Source organism: Anomaloglossus baeobatrachus, chromosome 7 (assembly GCF_048569485.1).
Source record: "Anomaloglossus baeobatrachus isolate aAnoBae1 chromosome 7, aAnoBae1.hap1, whole genome shotgun sequence".
Taxonomy (NCBI): Eukaryota; Metazoa; Chordata; class Amphibia; order Anura; family Aromobatidae; genus Anomaloglossus; species Anomaloglossus baeobatrachus.
The window spans coordinates 299,652,929-299,673,382 of record NC_134359.1 but is presented as its reverse complement, the minus strand read 5'-3'; the positions used below and the strand labels follow the sequence as shown (position 1 = coordinate 299,673,382).

The 20,454-nt window shown below is 51.6% G+C and overlaps 1 protein-coding gene across 2 annotated transcripts; it reads right to left on the bottom strand.

The window, feature by feature from the left end:
• Nucleotides 1-2,972: 2,972 nt before the first annotated feature.
• Nucleotides 2,973-13,962, bottom strand: LOC142246532 (sulfotransferase 1C2-like). Of its 2 annotated transcripts, none has more exons than XM_075319594.1 (8): nt 13,910-13,962; nt 11,617-11,789; nt 8,373-8,498; nt 8,170-8,267; nt 7,796-7,922; nt 3,899-3,993; nt 3,644-3,824; nt 2,973-3,513 (listed from the first exon to the last, which is right to left on the bottom strand). In XM_075319594.1, the coding sequence occupies exons 1-8, from the start codon at nt 13,936-13,938 to the stop codon at nt 3,401-3,403; spliced, it is 942 nt and encodes a 313-aa protein (XP_075175709.1). In that variant the 5' UTR covers nt 13,939-13,962; the 3' UTR covers nt 2,973-3,400. The 2 variants fall into 2 exon arrangements, with proteins under 2 accessions (XP_075175709.1, XP_075175710.1); XM_075319595.1 differs by lacking the exon at nt 13,910-13,962 and adding an exon at nt 12,206-12,341 and having other exon boundaries at nt 2,974-3,513.
• Between the last annotated feature and the right edge of the window lie 6,492 nt (nt 13,963-20,454).

The window sequence follows — 20,454 nt, the reverse complement described above, 5'->3', positions numbered from 1 at the left end:
CAGACAGCGCCCGGTCAGGAGCAGCATCGCTCTCCTGGGTCAGAGGTGAGTATCCATGGAGTGAGCGGAGCAGACAGCGCCCGGTCAGAAGCAGCACCTCTCTCCTGGGTCAGAGGTGAGTATCCATGGAGTGAGCGGAGCAGACAGCGCCCGGTCAGGAGCAGCACCGCTCTCCTGGGTCAGAGGTGAGTATCTATGGGGTGAGCGGAGCAGACAGCGCCCGGTCAGGAGCAGCACCGCTCTCCTGGGTCAGAGGTGAGTATCCATGGAGTGAGCGGAGCAGACAGCGGCCGGTCAGAAGCAGCATCGCTCTCCTGGGTCAGAGGTGAGTATCCATGGAGTGAGCGGAGCAGACAGCGCCCGGTCAGGAGCAGCACCGCTCTCCTGGGTCAGAGGTGAGTATCCATGGAGTGAGCGGAGCAGACAGCGGCCGGTCAGAAGCAGCATCGCTCTCCTGGGTCAGAGGTGAGTATCCATGGAGTGAGCGGAGCAGACAGCGCCCGGTCAGGAGCAGCACCGCTCTCCTGGGTCAGAGGTGAGAAGCCATGAAGTGAGCGGAGCAGACAGCGCCCGGTCAGAAGCAGCACCTCTCTCCTGTGTCAGAGGTGAGTATCCATGGGGTGAGTGGAGCAGACAGCGCCCGGTCAGCAGCACCGCTCTCCTGGGTCAGAGGTGAGTATCTATGGGGTGAGCGGAGCAGACAGCGCCCCGTCAGGAGCAGCACCGCTCTCCTGGGTCAGAGGTGAGTATCCATGGAGTGAGCGGAGCAGACAGCGGCCGGTCAGAAGCAGCATCGCTCTCCTGGGTCAGAGGTGAGTATCCATGGAGTGAGCGGAGCAGACAGCGCCCGGTCAGGAGCAGCACCGCTCTCCTGGGTCAGAGGTGAGTATCTATGGGGTGAGCGGAGCAGACAGCGCCCGGTCAGGAGCAGCACCGCTCTCCTGGGTCAGAGGTGAGTATCCATGGAGTGAGCGGAGCAGACAGCGGCCGGTCAGAAGCAGCATCGCTCTCCTGGGTCAGAGGTGAGTATCCATGGAGTGAGCGGAGCAGACAGCGCCCGGTCAGGAGCAGCACCGCTCTCCTGGGTCAGAGGTGAGTATCCATGGAGTGAGCGGAGCAGACAGCGGCCGGTCAGAAGCAGCATCGCTCTCCTGGGTCAGAGGTGAGTATCCATGGAGTGAGCGGAGCAGACAGCGCCCGGTCAGGAGCAGCACCGCTCTCCTGGGTCAGAGGCGAGAAGCCATGGAGTGAGCGGAGCAGACAGCGCCCGGTCAGAAGCAGCACCTCTCTCCTGTGTCAGAGGTGAGAAGCCATGGGGTGAGCGGAGCAGACAGCGCCCGGTCAGAAGCAGCACCGCTCTCCTGGGTCAGAGGAGAGAAGCCATGGGGTGAGCGGAGCAGACAGCGCCCGGTCAGAAGCAGCACCGCTCTCCTGGGTCAGAGGAGAGAAGCCATGGAGTGAGCGGAGCAGACAGCGCCCGGTCAGAAGCAGCACCTCTCTCCTGTGTCAGAGGTGAGAAGCCATGGGGTGAGCGGAGCAGACAGCGCCCGGTCAGAAGCAGCACCGCTCTCCTGGGTCAGAGGAGAGAAGCCATGGAGTGAGCGGAGCAGACAGCGCCCGGTCAGAAGCAGCACCTCTCTCCTGTGTCAGAGGTGAGAAGCCATGGGGTGAGCGGAGCAGACAGCGCCCGGTCAGAAGCAGCACCGCTCTCCTGGGTCAGAGGAGAGAAGCCATGGAGTGAGCGGAGCAGACAGCGCCCGGTCAGAAGCAGCACCGCTCTCCTGGGTCAGAGGAGAGAAGCCATGGAGTGAGCGGAGCAGACAGCGCCCGGTCAGAAGCAGCACCTCTCTCCTGTGTCAGAGGTGAGAAGCCATGGGGTGAGCGGAGCAGAAAGCGCCCGGTCAGAAGCAGCACCGCTCTCCTGGGTCAGAGGAGAGAAGCCATGGAGTGAGCGGAGCAGACAGCGCCCGGTCAGAAGCAGCACCTCTCTCCTGTGTCAGAGGTGAGAAGCCATGGGGTGAGCGGAGCAGACAGCGCCCGGTCAGGAGCAGCACCGCTCTCCTGGGTCAGAGGTGAGTATCCATGGGGTGAGCGGAGCAGACAGTGCCCGGTCAGGAGCAGCACCGCTCTCCTGGGTCAGAGGTGAGTATCCATGGGGTGAGCGGAGCAGACAGCGCCCGGTCAGGAGCAGCACCGCTTTCCCCGGCTGCCACACCGAGAGAACAACAGATAGTTGCGAGGAGCAGCAGATCTATAGAGGTGCCAGTGCCTGGGCCCACCGGAGGTTCCCCCCGCCTTCAGGTGGGCCGGTCCGACTCTGCATCAAAACATGTGCCGACTGATGAAAGGACAAATATAGCAGCTCAGTGCCAGTCTGCTGCCGTAAAGCATGTGATATACATACGGGGTATCAACAATAAGAAAATACAACCCATGTCTGCTATATGGGGTAAAATAATACTGTGCTGGTATCAATAAAGGACGTAGTACCAAAACCAGCAGGTCATGTGGCAGGTTTGGGGTCTTTTCTTGCCCTCTTGTGTCTGCTGTATAGGCACATTTTCTTTTCTTCTTGCTTGTTTGGTGGCCAGAGCCTCCTGTTGTTATCTAAGAGCTTCGACAATGTCAGGCTCCTCCTCTCTCACAGTATGCAGTTTCTCAGAAACTTAACTGCAGCTTCATCTCCCTCCTCTCCCCTCCTCCTTTTTTTCTTACATAGAAAGAGGCAGACATAGAAGAGGCTGTGCGCCTCTACTGAGCCCGGGGGACTGTGAGACAATATGATCGCTCCACAGCTGCAGGATCATAATTACTCTCTGGAAATTCTGGATAGAGGAGGCTGATATCAGAGAAAAATAGCTGAATGTGAAAGAGTGTTAAAAAGTCTAAGTAAATTTCACAGAACTCTGATTAACCCAAATTATTTAGGCATTTATGTGACTAATCTATATACGACGCCCCCTGTACACAGACAATCACTGGAGATTTATGGAAACTGTTCTTTATGGAGGGTTTGTTACAATGTACAAGTTCGGGTCAGTGACTCCACCTGAGCTGCGTTGTCTACTGGAGGCTGAGGTAGTCTGAAAGTTACTTACATACCAATATATATAATGTTCTAGCCCTTCACCATGCTTTATACTGCAGCTCTGCCTGTTCAGATTGCCTGCAGAGCAAGTCAGTGCATGGAGGACAGCGAGAACAGAGTGATGAAGAACCACAAGCAAAAGAAGTCAGAAAACTGTCACATATAACAAAGGGGAGGAGCCATACTGTGGGGGAGGAGCCTCCAGATGTGGGAGGAGTATCATAATGAGCTAGATCCTTCATAGAGCTGTGCTGATTGATTTCCCTGTATAAGGTGGCGGGATTGCGGTGGTCGTGGATCCTGTGCTCCCGGTCACAGCTCGGTGCGGAAGCTCAGCCCGCTCCCCTCCATCTGCTTCTTGTATTCCTCATCAAATACAATATTTTGTGACACTGAGAAATGATTCTTCCAGTCCCCGACTTTACCTGAAAATGAAGACAACGAGGGGTTAATGCCCAGCAGATAAAGGCCGAACTCCTGAGGATCTGGCTCATGAAGCAGGATGCTCAGGATGAACACATCTCATATACAATAGTCCTGCCTCCACAATCTCACCTTTCCTCATGAAGGGCGAGATGGACTGGTCAAATACAAAGGACGGCAGGACACTAAAGTTGGTCAATGGATTTTCCTTCATGGCTTGGAAGGACGTGTGGTGCAGAACGGTCTCCAGCACCTCCGCACTCAGATCTTTGCCCAGAAATTTGCCTATTTTTGTTATTTCTCGTTTTGGATCCTGATGACAGAGATAACAGGTAAATGTAAGATGCTGAGCGTCCAGGTACGTGACGAGGAAGTCACTGTCCTCACCTCAATGATGTCCTCGTAGAAGACGTAGAGAATCTGGTGATGATCTTTTACCTTCCACCATCCAATGACGTGGTCAAACCAGCTGCCCCAAGGAACTGAATGAAGGAAACATAGTGAGGAGGAACATGGAGAGGAAACAAAGAGGTACATTACGAAGAGAAGAAACAAGGACGAACATGGAGAGGAAACAAGAAGGAACGCAGCGAGGAGGAACAAGGTGAGGAGAAGAGACAAGGATGAGCCTGAAGAGGAGGAACATGGAGAGGAGAGGAAACAAGGATGAGCCTGAAGAGGAGGAAGATGGAGAGGAGAGGAAACAAGGATGAGCCTGAAGAGGAGGAAGATGGAGAGGAGAGGAAACAAGGATGAGCCTGAAGAGGAGGAACATGGAGAGGAGAGGAAACAAGGATGAGCCTGAAGAGGAGGAAGATGGAGAGGAGAGGAAACAAGGATGAGCCTGAAGAGGAGGAAGATGGAGAGGAGAGGAAACAAGGATGAGCCTGAAGAGGAGGAACATGGAGAGGAGAGGAAACAAGGATGAGCCTGAAGAGGAGGAACATGGAGAGGAGAGGAAACAAGGATGAGCCTGAAGAGGAGGAACATGGAGAGGAGAGGAAACAAGGAGGAGCACAGTGAAGAGAAACATTGAGCAGAAACAAGGAGCTGTACAGCAAGAAGAAGAAGAAACAAAAAAAGGAGTCAAACAGTGAGGAGGAACATTGAGAGGAGAGGAAACAAGGAGGAGCAACATTGAGAGAAAACAAGGATCCTTTGAGGAGGAACATGGAGAGGAGAAGAAATGAGGAGTGGCAGGGGAGAAATACAGTGGAAAAACAGTGAAGACCATGGTGACAGGAGTCAGAGGAAGAATATTGGAGTGAAACAATGAGAAACATGGAGAAAAAAGCATGAGTAACATGGTGTGTGGGAGGAGTATTGTGCAGAAAGAAGGAATAGTACAGCAACTAGAGGAAGACGAGAAAAATGGTAAAGAAGAGCACAAGAATGAACGCTAAGAAAAACATGGTGAGGAAATAATGACAAATGGTAAAGAAATGAGAAGGAGCACAGTGAGGAACCCCAGGAACGTGTTGAGCCTCTGTAGTGACCCAGAGAAGATACTACTAGATTGTCCCCTGATGGGCCGTGTGTATCTCTATAATGTTCCGCATTATCTGTGCCTTCTGAAGCCTGGTTCTGAGAGTTGTAGCGTCTGCACTGACCTCGGCTGGCCATTCTCAAAATTACCTTATGTGGTAAAAGGAAGTGAAGCAGCAGTGGGGAAAATCCCGGGTCTTTTCTGACAGGAAAAAATAAGGAGGTCTGTGGCTGAGGACTGAGGAGGTGAAGGGTCTGAGGAGGAGAGAGAGACCTGAGGAGGTGAAGGGGCTGAGGAGGTGAAGGGGCTGAGGAGAAGAGACCTCAGGAGGTGAAGGAGCTGAGGAGGTGAAGGAGCTGAGGAGGTGAAGGGGCTGAGGAGGTGAAGGGGCTGAGGAGGTGAAGGGGCTGAGGAGGTGAAGGAACTGAGGAGGTGAAGGAACTGAGGAGGTGAAGGGGCTGAGGAGGTGAAGGGGCTGAGGAGGTGAAGGAGCTGAGGAGGTGAAGGGGCTGAGGAGGTGAAGGGGCTGAGGAGGTGAAGGGGCTGAGGAGGTGAAGGAACTGAGGAGGTGAAGGGGCTGAGGAGGTGAAGGGGCTGAGGAGAAGAGACCTCAGGAGGTGAAGGAGCTGAGGAGGTGAAGGAGCTGAGGAGGTGAAGGGGCTGAGGAGGTGAAGGGGCTGAGGAGGTGAAGGAACTGAGGAGGTGAAGGGGCTGAGGAGGTGAAGGGGCTGAGGAGGTGAAGGGGCTGAGGAGGTGAAGGAGCTGAGGAGGTGAAGGGGCTGAGGAGGTGAAGGGGCTGAGGAGGTGAAGGGGCTGAGGAGGTGAAGGGGCTGAGGAGGTGAAGGGGCTGAGGAGGTGAAGGAACTGAGGAGGTGAAGGAACTGAGGAGGTGAAGGGGCTGAGGAGGTGAAGGGGCTGAGGAGGTGAAGGGGCTGAGGAGGTGAAGGAGCTGAGGAGGTGAAGGGGCTGAGGAGGTGAAGGGGCTGAGGAGGTGAAGGGGCTGAGGAGGTGAAGGGGCTGAGGAGGTGAAGGGGCTGAGGAGGTGAAGGAACTGAGGAGGTGAAGGGGCTGAGGAGGTGAAGGGGCTGAGGAGGTGAAGGGGCTGAGGAGAAGAGACCTCAGGAGGTGAAGGAGCTGAGGAGGTGAAGGAGCTGAGGAGGTGAAGGGGCTGAGGAGGTGAAGGGGCTGAGGAGGTGAAGGAACTGAGGAGGTGAAGGGGCTGAGGAGGTGAAGGGGCTGAGGAGGTGAAGGGGCTGAGGAGGTGAAGGGGCTGAGGAGGTGAAGGGGCTGAGGAGGTGAAAGGGCTGAGGAGGTGAAGGAACTGAGGAGGTGAAGGGGCTGAGGAGGTGAAGGGGCTGAGGAGGTGAAGGGGCTGAGGAGGTGAAGGGGCTGAGGAGGTGAAGGAGCTGAGGAGGTGAAGGAACTGAGGAGGTGAAGGAGCTGAGGAGGTGAAGGGGCTGAGGAGGTGAAGGGGCTGAGGAGGTGAAGGGGCTGAGGAGGTGAAGGGGCTGAGGAGGTGAAGGGGCTGAGGAGGTGAAGGGGCTCAGGAGATGAAGGGGCTGAGGAGGTGAGGACTGAGTTTGGTGGGAGAGGTGTATGAACGCTGGAGTTTGGGGGATACTTGCAGTCACTTCTATCCTCTAGTGACGGTGTCTGGTGAGGAGAAGGAAACGATTTGTGGAAAGGGAAAATCCAGGCTGCCATTTATTCTAAATTAAGGTAGGCCCGAATATAGAAAGATCCAGAAAGCCACAATCCGATCAAAGCCAAGACAGGTCTAGAGGCCTGATGGTAAGATCCTCTCAGACCTTTGATGAGGGAGAGATAATCCTGCTGATAAGGACAGAACTGTAATATAAATTGTGGAGACTGTTATATGGACCGGTTTATAGTCCACATTGTCCACACTGCAGGTTATATGGAGTAAAAGTTCCCTCTTTTTCTTCATGAAACCTAAGGTATCTGTGTTTCTTGTGAGATTGCCTTCACCCCGGCTTCTACTCCAGGCCATATGATCTGGGTGTCTGCGCATGCCAGTAACCACATGAAAGTCACACCAGACCATGGAGCTTAGCCACTACACATAGCTGGACTACGGAATCAGTCCCTGCGACCACCTACTTACCTTCCCCTATTACTGATTACGGAATCAGCCCCTGCGACCACCTACTTACCTTCCCCTATTACTGACTATGGAATCAGCCCCTGCGACCTCCTACTTACCTTCCCCTATTACTGATTACGGAATCAGCCCCTGCGACCACCTACTTACCTTCCCCTATTACTGACTATGGAATCAGCCCCTGCGACCTCCTACTTACCTTCCCCTATTACTGATTACGGAATCAGCCCCTGCGACCTCCTACTTACCTTCCCCTATTACTGACTATGGAATCAGCCCCTGCGACCTCCTACTTACCTTCCCCTATTACTGACTATGGAATCAGCCCCTGCGACCACCTACTTACCTTCCCCTATTACTGACTATGGAATCAGCCCCTGCGACCACCTACTTACCTTCCCCTATTAATGACTATGGAATCAGCCCCTGCGACCACCTACTTACCTTCCCCTATTACTGATTACGGAATCAGCCCCTGCGACCTCCTACTTACCTTCCCCTATTACTGACTATGGAATCAGCCCCTGCGACCACCTACTTACCTTCCCTTACTACGGTATTCCCGTTTCCATTTTCCCACCAACCTGTGGGTTGTTGGAGGCACCATGACAGGATAAGGCTCTGAGTTCTGAGGCGCGGCATTCCTGCTGGAGGTTGCGACACCCCTTTCACTTACCATGTCCAGATGTGAAGGTTGAGAAGTATTCGTTCCAGGTCCCCGGATCTGGTAAACCTTTATTCAACCTCTGGAAGTAGAAGTAGGAGACCATGCAATCTTTGGCGTTCCGAGCAACGTAGACTACCTGAAAGGAAAGACATGAGATAGAGACATCGGCATAATAGGAGACGTCTTCAGCTTGTCCCTTAACCTACAGATAGACCCCACAGTTATGTGTCAGACGGTGGAGACCACCAGATCTCCCTCTGGTCAGATGGTCACAGAATACAATCTTAGAGGGTCCCATGGGTGATCATCCAGGAGGTCGAGAAGGACGGAGACCTCATATCTGTACTGTAGGAACGCCCCTCACTCCCTTTCTTCACGCTCACCTTGACGTTCTTCTCCCAGAAAGATGGTGGCATGAGCTGTATCGGTAAATGAGTCTTCAGGAGTCGTGGTGATGGCATGGCGTTAGCGGCATCCACACCTAAAACGTCAGAAGATCATAAACCAGTCGGGTTTTTGCCACGAACACAACATCCTTGTTTCATGTTTACAGGTTGTAGCCAAAGACTGGTGGTCTCTCTCTTACCCGACGGCATGGGCTTTGGATGGAGGTCAATGAACGGCACCTTGACGAAGCACGGGGCCCTCATGCTCTTCTCCACATCCCCATTCAGCATTATCAGGTCCACAATCTCCTGCATCCATGTAGTCCCTGAAAAACTCCTCCACGTCACTGATCTGAACCACTTTACACCCTAAACTAAATTTTCTATTAATATGCATGTCCCCTTTAAATCTTAAAGTGACATGCAACTACAATTTCTAGATTTTTTTTTGTACACTTCCTTTAATATTCCCTTTCTATTCTATCATCAGCACCTCCTGGCCTGGCACAAATGAAGTCCCTTGTATTGTTCTGTCCCTTTAACTCTATGATAACTCTGTGCAGGTGGCAATGTAAATCTGCGCAGAACTTATTATGGCAGCGAAGTTGAGAGAACGGTCGTATTATCTCAGGAGATCGGGTTCTGTCTCCACTGAACCTACAATTAAGATATTATCCATCTCCGATTCTTGAGAACTTTATCCAACATCATTGCAAAATCACAATGAGGAAAAGAGGATTTCTAGGATCACTGCCCCTTTAAATCCCCCGCCCCCACCTCCCATATCATCATCTCATTCTTGGCTCTGAAGTTTGTTTCACAATGATTCAGCAAAAGAGAATGAAATAATCCGAGGTGACCCCTGACCTCTGTCCCATTTCCACCCCCGCCTTCATATAAAAATGGCCCTGACCTCAGGTGCCCTACCTGGAAAATGGATCAGAGCCATCCGACTCATTGTAAATATATCAAATCCCAAACATCAAGACTCATGTGCGATAACATTCTGTCTGCAGCCTCCACTACGGGGAGCCCCCTGTATACAGAGATACATGATAAGATCCTGTCTGCAGTCACCACTAGGGGGAGCTCCCTGTATACAGAGATACATGATAAGGTCCTGTCTGCAGTCACCACTAGGGAGAGCTCCCTGTATACAGAGATACATGATAAGATCCTGTCTGCAGCCACCACTAGGGGGAGATCCCTGTATACAGAGATACATGATAAGATCCTGTCTGCAGCCACCACTAGGGGGAGATCCCTGTATACAGAGATACATGATAAGATCCTGTCTGCAGCCACCACTAGGGAGAGCTCCCTGTATACAGAGATACATGATAAGGTCCTGTCTGCAGTCACCACTAGGGAGAGCTCCCTGTATACAGAGATACATGATAAGATCCTGTCTGCAGCCACCACTAGGGGGAGCTCCCTGTATACAGAGATACATGATAAGATCCTGTCTGCAGCCACCACTAGGGGGAGCTCCCTGTATACAGAGATACATGATAAGATCCTGTCTGCAGCCACCACTAGAGGGAGCTCCCTGTATACAGAGATACATGATAAGATCCTGTCTGCAGCCACCACTAGGGGGAGCTCCCTGTATACAGAGATACATGATAAGATCCTGTCTGCAGCCACCACTAGAGGGAGCTCCCTGTATACAGAGTTACATGATAAGATCCTGTCTGCAGCCACCACTAGGGGGAGCTCCCTGTATACAGAGATACATGATAAGATCCTGTCTGCAGCCACCACTAGGGGGAGCTCCCTGTATACAGAGATACATGATAAGATCCTGTCTGCAGCCACCACTAGGGGGCGCTCCCTGTATACAGAAATACATGATAAGATCCTCTCTGCAGTCACCACTAGGGGAAGCTCCCTGTATACAGAGATACATGATAAGATCCTGTCTGCAGCCACTAGGGGGAGCTCCCTGTATACAGAGATACATGATAACATACTGTCTGCAGCCACCACTAGGGGGAGCTGCCTGTATACAGAGATACATGATAAGATCCTGTCTGCAGCCACTAGGGGGAGCTCCCTGTATACAGAGATACATGATAACATACTGTCTGCAGCCACCACTAGGGGGAGCTCCCTGTATACAGAGATACATGATAAGATCCTGTCTGAAGCCACCACTAGGGGGAGCTCCCTGTATACAGAGATACATGATAAGATCCTGTCTACAGCCACTAGGGGGAGCTCCCTGTATACAGAGATACATGATAAGATCCTGTCTGCACCCACCACTAGGGGGAGCTCCCTGTATACAGAGATACATGATAAGATCCTGTCTGCAGTCACCACTAGGGGGAGCTCCCTGTATACAGAGATACATGATAAGATCCTGTCTGCAGCCACCACTAGGGGGAGCTCCCTGTATACAGAGATACATGATAAGATCCTGTCTGCAGTCACCACTAGGGGGAGCTCCCTGTATACAGAGATACATGATAAGATCCTGTCTGCAGCCACCACTAGGAGGAGCTCCCTGTATACAGAGATACATGATAGGATCCTGTCTGCAGCCACCACTAGGGGGAGCTCCCTGTATACAGAGATACATGATAAGATCCTGTCTGCAGTCACCACTAGGGGGAGCTCCCTGTATACAGAGATACATGATAAGATCCTGTCTGCAGTCACCACTAGGGGGAGCTCCCTGTATACAGAGATACATGATAAGATCCTGTCTGCAGTCACCACTAGGGGGAGCTCCCTGTATACAGAGATACATGGTAAGATCCTGTCTGCAGTCACCACTAGGGGGAGCTCCCTGTATACAGAGATACATGATAAGATCCTGTCTGCAGTCACCACTAGGGGGAGCTCCCTGTATACGGAGATACATGATAAGATCCTGTCTGCAGTCACCACTAGGGGGAGCTCCCTGTATACAGAGATACATGATAAGATCCTGTCTGCAGCCACCACTAGGGGGAGCTCCTTGTATACAGAGATACATGATAAGATCCTGTCTGCAGCCACCACTAGGGGGAGCTCCCTGTATACAGAGATACATGATAAGATCTTGTCTGCAGCCTCCACTAGGGGGAGCTCCCTGTATACAGAGATACATGATAAGATGCTGTCTGCAGCCACCACTAGGGGGAGCTCCCTGTATACAGAGATACATGATAATATCCTGTCTGCAGTCACCACTAGGGGGAGCTCCCTGTATACAGAGATACATGATAAGATCCTGTCTGCAGCCACCACTAGGGGGAGCTCCCTGTATACAGAGATACATGATAAGATCCTGTCTGCAGCCACCACTAGGGGGAGCTCCCTGTATACAGAGATACATGATAAGATCCTGTCTGCAGCCACCACTAGGGGGAGCTCCCTGTATAGAGATAATACATTAATATTAAGCTGTGGGGGTCCGGTCTCTTCTGATCCCCCCTCCCCCGTTCGCTCTCTCACCTGCTTTAGGGAACGTTGCGATCAGGATATCGTCCTCTCGGGCCTGAAAGTTATAGATTTGGTCCCAGATGTCACAGGTGCTTTTGGGGAGCGGGACGCCTTGGATCTCCCCCATTTGTACGGTCATGTTCTTCATCTCCTCCGCTAACTTCTCCATTATTTCCGGATCCATTCTGGAATCACACAACCTACCTTTAGTCGGAGGACGGGGGAGTCACACTCATCGGCATTATGGCCGCCATCACAGGGCCGGGTGTAATTGTAAGGGCTCATGCAGATCTCCATGCAACATGGTTTGAGCAAGGACTGCAATGCATAAAGTGGCCAGGGGCCATCAGGGGCGCTGTTCCCAGGGTGTAAACTCCACCTCAGGCGTCCCCCAGCATTATAGACCCCCCCATCCCACCTCCCTCCATCACATCTCTCCATCGAATGTCGCGCTCTAGGATCCCGTACGTTCCGGAATCTCCCATCTGTACAACGCATGTACATTTTTGGGGCGATATCACTTTAAGAAACTTTTTGTTAAGAACGTGTTTATTTAAAGGGCCAGTGCGTTCCCTTTTTCCGCGCTCTGATCTGCTCTCACCTGCCGCTCCTACGTTCTCCGGACACCGCTGCTTTTCCTTTTCCAACTTTCTCCAGTTACTTCCTGTTTGGGAATTTCCTTGCTCTTCTCCTGTCTCCTGTTATTGGTCCCAATCTTAGCTCCACCCCTAAAGCTGCACTTTAGCTCCGCCCCTCTCTGCTCATCCAGATCTTCCCTTTTTTGGCTCCTGTTTCTCTTTTTCATGTTGCTGACTATTAACCCTTTGGTTTCCTGTTACGTTGGTCTCTTGGATCGCGTGCCCACCGCCCTAATCCCTATGGAAAGCCCGGCACCTCCGGCCGCCACTCACTGATGTCTTTCTCCTCTAGTCACATCCAAAGCTGCAGCCAATCCTTTCCTGCTCCCTTGTGCAGCTGCTGTGGACAGTGAAGGGTTAATATTCCGTGATCGCACCCTTCCTAGGGCATACGTCTTCCTATATGCATTTTATGAGTCCAGGCGTCACTATCAGCGAGGCGCGAGGTACATTGTACCGCGGGTATCAGTCCTGTGCGGAGGGCGATTGTAGGGGGTGAAAGTTCCCTCAGGTGTAATCAGCGCTGACACACTGTAACGCAGCGACCTCTGCGCACAGATCTCACCATCCTCCCCTGCAGCCTCCTCTGCGCACAGATCTCACCATCCTCCCCTGCAGCCTCCTCTGCGCACAGATCTGACTGTCCTCCCCTGCAGCTTCCTCTGCGCACAGATCTCACCGTCCTCCCCTGCAGCCTCCTCTGCGCACAGATCTCACCGTCCTCCCCTGCAGCCTCCTCTGCGCACAGATCTCACCGACCTCCCCTGCAGCCTCCTCTGCGCACAGATCTCACCGTCCTCCCCTGCAGCCTCCTCTGCGCACAGATCTGACCGTCCTCCTCTGCAGCCTCCTCTGCGCACAGATCTGACCGTCCTCCCCTGCAGCCTCCTCTGTGCACAGATCTGACTGTCCTCCCCTGCAGCCTCCTCTGCGCACAGATCTCACCGTCCTCCCCTGCAGCCTCCTCTGCGCACAGATCTCACCGTCCTCCCCTGCAGCCTCCTCTGCGCACAGATCTCACCGTCCTCCCCTGCAGCCTCCTCTGCGCACAGATCTCACCGTCCTCCCCTGCAGCCTCCTCTGCGCACAGATCTCACCGCCCTCCCCTGCAGCCTCCTCTGCGCACAGATCTCACCGCCCTCCCCTGCAGCCTCCTCTGCGCACAGATCTCACCGCCCTCCCCTGCAGCCTCCTCTGCGCACAGATCTCACCGTCCTCCCCTGCAGCCTCCTCTGTGCACAGATCTCACCGTCCTCCCCTGCAGCCTCCTCTGTGCACAGATCTGACTGTCCTCCCCTGCAGCCTCCTCTGCGCACAGATCTCACCGTCCTCCCCTGCAGCCTCCTCTGCGCACAGATCTCACCGCCCTCCCCTGCAGCCTCCTCTGCGCACAGATCTCACCGCCCTCCCCTGCAGCCTCCTCTGCGCACAGATCTCACCGTCCTCCCCTGCAGCCTCCTCTGTGCACAGATCTGACTGTCCTCCCCTGCAGCCTCCTCTGCGCACAGATCTCACCGTCCTCCCCTGCAGCCTCCTCTGCGCACAGATCTCACCGCCCTCCCCTGCAGCCTCCTCTGCGCACAGATCTCACTGCCCTCCCCTGCAGCCTCCTCTGCACACAGATCTCACCGTCCTCCCCTGCAGCCTCCTCTGCGCACAGATCTTACCGTCCTCCCCTGCAGCCTCCTCTGCGCATAGATCTCACCGTCCTCCCCTCAGAAATCAGTTTCTCTACCTTTTGGCCCCGATTGATCTTTGACGTGTTTTGTTACAATGAATCAGTGCAAATAAAATAAAAATAACACAGCTCCTCCCTGCACTGATACATTGTAACGAAGCATCAGAGATGAGGCCAGGAGGGGGTTTATCAGCTGCTTCATTCACTGGCAGCAAAAGGAGATTTTCAGGTTGTTACGGGGCTCAGTATCACATAGGACAGACCGGGGGATACAGATCAGACTCTGGGGCTCAGTATCAGACAGGATGGACCGGGGGATACAGATCAGACTCCGGGGCTCAGTATCAGACAGGATGGACCGGGGGATACAGTTCAGACTCCGGGGCTCAGTATCAGACAGGATGGACCGGGGGATACAGTTCAGACAAGATGGACCGGGGGATACAGATCAGACTCCAGGGCTTAGTATCAAACAACATAGACCGGGGGATACAGTTCAGACTCCAGGGCTCAGTATCACACAGGACAGACCGGGGTTAAGAGTTCAGACTCCGGGGCTCAGTATCAGACAGGATGGACCGGGGGATACCGTTTAGACTCCCGGGCTCAGTAATCAGACAGTGTGTACCAGGGATACAGTTCAGACTGCAGGGCTTAGTAATCAGACAGTGTGTACCGGAGGATAAAGTTCAGACTCCGGGGCTCTCAGACAGGATGGACTGGGGGATGCTGTTCAGACTCCATAGATCAGTATCAGACAGGATGGACCAGGGATACAGTTCTGACTCCAGGGCTCTGTATCAGGCAGGACAGAACGGAGGATACAGCTCAGACTCCGGGGTTCAGTGTCAGACAGGACAGAACGGGGGATACAGTTTATACTTCGGTGCTCAGTATCAGACAAGATGGACTGGGAGATACAGTTCATACTCCGCGGCTAAGTATCAGACAGTGCAGACTGGGGGATATGTGGCACCCCTGAGGCTTCAGTCGCCACGGTGTACTGCACCTGATTTAAGGTGTAATTCTTATCCCGGATCTGGAGGAGGTCGGTACCGGTTTCACCACTTACACACCCAAATACACAACCAGGTTACCCTCCCCAATGGGGACTGGGCTAGGGTAGGGTCCTAAGGTAGCCTTCAAACATGGGGGGCACCACCCCCTAGTGACAGGGAGCCGGGGGAGGGGCAGCCACTGAGGAGGAGTTAGGAGCCAACACAACACTTAGGGGAGTTCTCCGTCAGGAGAGGAAAGGAGCGGACATGTCTTACCAGTGCTCTGGTGGGGCATAGGAGTTGTTCTTGCTGTTCCCTCGGAACCAGCACCACGCAGGGTACAGGACGCTAGGGAAGAACATTCTTCAAGTTGGTTTTCCAGAATCTGCCGGGACGGGGAGGTTTCAAGCTTCCCTGGCCACACAGAGCCTGAAAGCACAGTGCCAAATAGGATCTGGGGCCTTGGACACAGCCAGGTGTTTTGAATTCCATCAGAGATGGTGCTGTCCCTGGGAGTGTTTCTGAACTCCCTTTGGTGGCTAGTGCTGGTAGTGAGTCCGATTCTGCATCTGTCGCTCAGACAAGTGTAGAAGATGATTGCTGTTTCAAGTAGCCTATTGAGTCCAGCCTGGGGGTATAAATTTTCCTTTTAAATTATTTGCACAAGAGTTCCTGATATAGTGGGAGGAAGATCGTGTGATCTTTAAGGGAATATTTTTATTATCAGGTGTTGGTATTTTTTCAGGGTTTTTGCTGACTGCAACCAGCAATTTATGCTATCCTTTTGTATGTAGCTAGCAGAGCCTCACTTTGCCTAACCCTATACTTTCCATCCGTGTGTTTTTTCCTTACATCACTGTTATATGTTGGGGGCTTTGTACTTTCCTTTGGGGCTGCTCCGAGGCATGTTAGGATTCCATCTTTGAGGTTAGCTAATTCTCCGGCAGTGACGAGGCGTCTAGGTTGGTTAGGAACGCTCCACCGCTTCTTCTAATTGTGTTGTTGTATTCAGGGGATTGCAGCCAGCTAAATTTCCAACTACTCTTTGTGCATTATCTTCTACCTTTTAATGGGATTTTTGTAGCTCTTATTGCGGTCTCCTGACCATAACAGCCAGGCCCCACTGCGGAGCCGCGGCACCTGCAAATAGGGACAAGAGTACTACTCGAGACGGACTTGGGTCCCCAAGTAGCTTTAGGTCACGGGGATCCAACACACAAGGCGCTAGGTGTAAGGGACCAACCAAGCACCACGTGGGTGACCAGTACTACCCGGGCGAGCAGCACAAAAAGTTAGTAAAGACACCTGGAGCCGCAGCATCTGACTCAGACTCTTATAACCGGCGCCGCCGCCCTGCGCCTCGGCGCCAAAGGCCTTTGCCATCACTACTCCCCTCATCATCCCTCCCAGGACCCGATCCACCTAAGGGGAGTGATACCATCTTTGCTGCTACTACCATCCGTCCCAGAGGGCAGCGACGGCAGCGACGGCTAATCTCTGGCCGCATACCACAGGTGGCGTCACGACATTCATCCTACTACAACCCCCATCATCCTCCCTCCTTATTGGTGTACACCTCGGGGCAGGAAGCCGGACAGGTCACCGCGACATCCCAGACCATCACACCGGCCCGGTGATGAGTAATTCAGGTGCTTGGCCCCGTGCCTGACAACCCCTGCCCCCTGGGTGCTACAGATACAGCTCAGGCTATCGAGCTCAGTATCAGACAGGATGGACCGGGGGATACAGTTCAGACTCCGGGGCTCAGTATCAGACAGGATGGACCGGGGGATACAGTTCAGACTCCAGGGATCAGTATCAGACAGGATGGACCGGGGGATACAGTTCAGGATGGACCGGGGGATACAGTTCAGACTCCGTGGCTCAGTATCAGACAGGAGGGAACGGGGGATACAGTTCAGACTCCGGGGCTCAGTATCAGACAGGATGGACCGGGGGATACAGTTCAGACTCCAGGGATCAGTATCAGACAGGATGGACCGGGGGATACAGTTCAGGATGGACCGGGGGATACAGTTCAGACTCCGTGGCTCAGTATCAGACAGGAGGGAACGGGGGATACAGTTCAGACTCCGGGGCTCAGTATCAGACAGGATGGACCGGGGGATACAGTTCAGACTCCGGGGCTCAGTATCAGACAGGAGGGACCGGGGGATACAGTTCAGACTCCAGGGATCAGTACCAGACAGGATGGACCGGGGGATACAGTTCAGACTCCAGGGATCAGTACCAGACAGGATGGACCGGGGGATACAGTTCAGACTCCAGGGATCAGTATCAGACAGGATGGACCGGGGGATACAGTTCAGACTCCAGGGATCAGTATCAGACAGGATGGACCGGGGGATACAGTTCAGACTCCAGGGATCAGTATCAGACAGGAGGGACCGGGGGATACAGTTCAGACTCCGGGGCTAAGTATCAGACAGGATGGACCGGGGGATACTGTTCATACTCCAGGGCTCAGTATCAGACAGGACAGACTGGGAGATACAGTTCAGACTCCGGGGCTAAGTATCAGACAGGATGGACCGGGGGATACTGTTCATACTCCAGGGCTCAGTATCAGACAGGACAGACTGGGAGATACAGTTCAGACTCCGGGGCTCAGTATCAGACAGGATGGACCGGGGGACACTGTAAGGAGAATTCACTCCTATCAATGGATGACTTATTTGATTATTCTCATATATAGAGGAGACAATCTCAGAGGTAAATCACCTTCAATAATCAATATGAGAGAATGTCTGCCTTATCGGAGTTACATGTGACTTTTATAGCCATTTGCGGTTCTAGTATCTGCCATTACTACCTCTTGTGGTAGTGTATTCCACAGTCTGACCGCTCTAACTGTAAAGAACCCTTTCCTATTTAGGTGTCGGAATCGCTTTTCTTCCACTCGCAGTGAGTGCCCCCTGGTCCTTAGTACTGTCTTTGGAAGGAATAAGTCATGTGCCAGTCCTTTATATTGACCACACATGTATTTATACATATAAATGAGATTTCCTCTGAGACGTCTTTTTTCTAAGCTAAACATATCTAACTTTTTCCACCTCTCATCATAGGGGCGGCCTCCATTACTCATCATAGGGGCGGCCTCCATTACTCATCATACGGGCGGCCTCCATTACTCATCATACGGGCGGCCTCCATTACTCATCATACGGGCGGCCTCCATTACTCATCATACGGGCGGCCTCCATTACTCATCATACGGGCGGCCTCCATTACTCATCATACGGGCGGCCTCCATTACTCATCATACGGGCGGCCTCCATTCCTTGTAGTAGTCTAGTTGCCCGCCTTTGAACTGACTCTAACTTCTGAATGTCCTTTTTAAAATGTGGAGCCCAAAACTGGATCCCATATTCCAGATGTGGCCTTACAAGTGATTTATAGAGGGGGAACAATACGCTGGGATCCCGGGATCTAATCTCTCTTTTTATACACCCTAGAATCTTGTTTGCTTTAGCAGCTGCTGCTTGACATTGAGTGCTGCTGCTCAGCTTATTTGTAATGAGAATACCCAAGTCGTTCTCCTGTTCTGTAGTCCCGAGTTTACTTCCATTTAATGTATACGCAGCTATAGGATTACTCCGTCCTAGGTGCATTACTTTACATTTATCAACATTAAATCTCATTTGCCAAGTATCTGCCCATTCTGACATCTTATCCAGATCTTTTTGTAATATTGTACTATCCAGGTCAGTTTTTAATATCCTACATAGTTTGGTGTCATCGGCAAAGACTGACACTGTACTATCAATCCCATCCACAAGGTCATTAATAAAGAGAGTAAAAAGAATCGGTCCAAGCACAGATCCCTGCGGTCCCCACTGCTCCCAGTACAGATCCCTGCGGCCCCCACTGCTGACTATAGCCCATTTAGAGAATGTACCATTTATGACTACTCTTTGTTTCCTATCTTTTAGCCAATTCCTTACCCAGTTGCATATAGTTTCCCCTAGTCCTTGCTTCTGGAGCTTTAGTATAAGGCTATTATGTGGTACAGTATCAAATGCCTTTGCAAAGTCCAAATAAATCACATCAGCTGCATTACCAATATCCAGGTTTGAACTTACCCCCTCATAGAACCCCAACAGGTTGGTTAGACACGACTTATCTTTCATGAATCCATGCTGTTTGTCAGTTATCATATTATTTTCTGCAATATATTTTTGCATGTCATCCCTTAAAATGCCCTCAAAAACTTTGCATACTACTGATGTCAGGCTTACTGGACGGTAGCTGCCTGGATCTACCCTCTTACCTTTCTTAAATATCGGTACCACATCAGCAATCCTCCAATCCTGAGGCACCAACCCTGTTACAAGTGAGTCTAAAAAGATGAGATACAGCGGTCTGTCGATTACGGAGCTCAATTCCCTCAATATTCGTGGATGAATGCCATCTGGCCCTGAGGATTTGTCAATGTTTAATTTACTCAGACGTAGGCGTACTTCTTCTTGTGTTAAATTAATTATATCGGGTGGTGGACTTTGATTTTTCACTTGTTGAATGATCCCTGGTACAGTCAGTTCCTTGGTGAATACAGATGAGAAATGCCTATTTAATATCTCAGTCTTTTGTTTGTCCTCTATAACTAACTTGTTATTATATTTTAAGGGGCCGATACTATCCTTTGTTTTCCTTTTGGCATTAATGTATTTATAAAAGATTTTGGGATTTATTTTAATGTCATTGGCGATTTTTGTTTCAGTAGCTAGTTTTGCTTGTTTGATTTCTTTTTTTGCATTGCTTATTGATATCTTTATACTCCTGCAATGCTATTTCTGTATTCTCAGCCTTTAAGATTTTAAACGCCCTTTGTTTTTGTTTTATTATACTTTGTACAGTCTTATTTATCCATAGTGGTTTCTTTTTATTCCTGGACGTTTTATTACCAGAGGGTATACGTTTTTTACAGGACTCTAGTAGTATATCCTTAAACTTTCCCCATTTATGTTCGGTATGCCCAGTTACCATGACTTTGTCCCAATCTACACATTTAAGCTCTTCCCATAATTTGCTGAAATCAGCTTTCCTAAAATTCCAGGTTTTAGCATTTCCCCCTTTGAAATGTTCTATTGAATATTATGTTGAAGCTTCCCATATTATGATCGCTGGTGCCCAAGTGCTCCCGGACCTGTAGATCTGAAATTGTATCCGGTCTATTTGACAGGACCAGATCTAGCAAATTATCTCCCCTCGTCGGTTCATCTACCACCTGAGAGAGGAAATGGTCTTGAATGGTAGATAAGAACTTACAGCTTTTAGCAGAACCAGAAGATTCTATGTCCCACTGTATGTCTGGATAGTTGAAATCCCCCATAATAAGAACACGATTATTATTATTAGCTGCCTTTTCAATTTGTTCCAGCATTTCACCCTCTATTTGTTGAGGTATGTTAGGAGGCTTATAGCAAACTCCAATTAGCATTTTTCCATTATTCCCCTCCCCATGTACATTTACCCATACTGACTCTACATTGTTGCTGTTCCCCTCAATGTCATC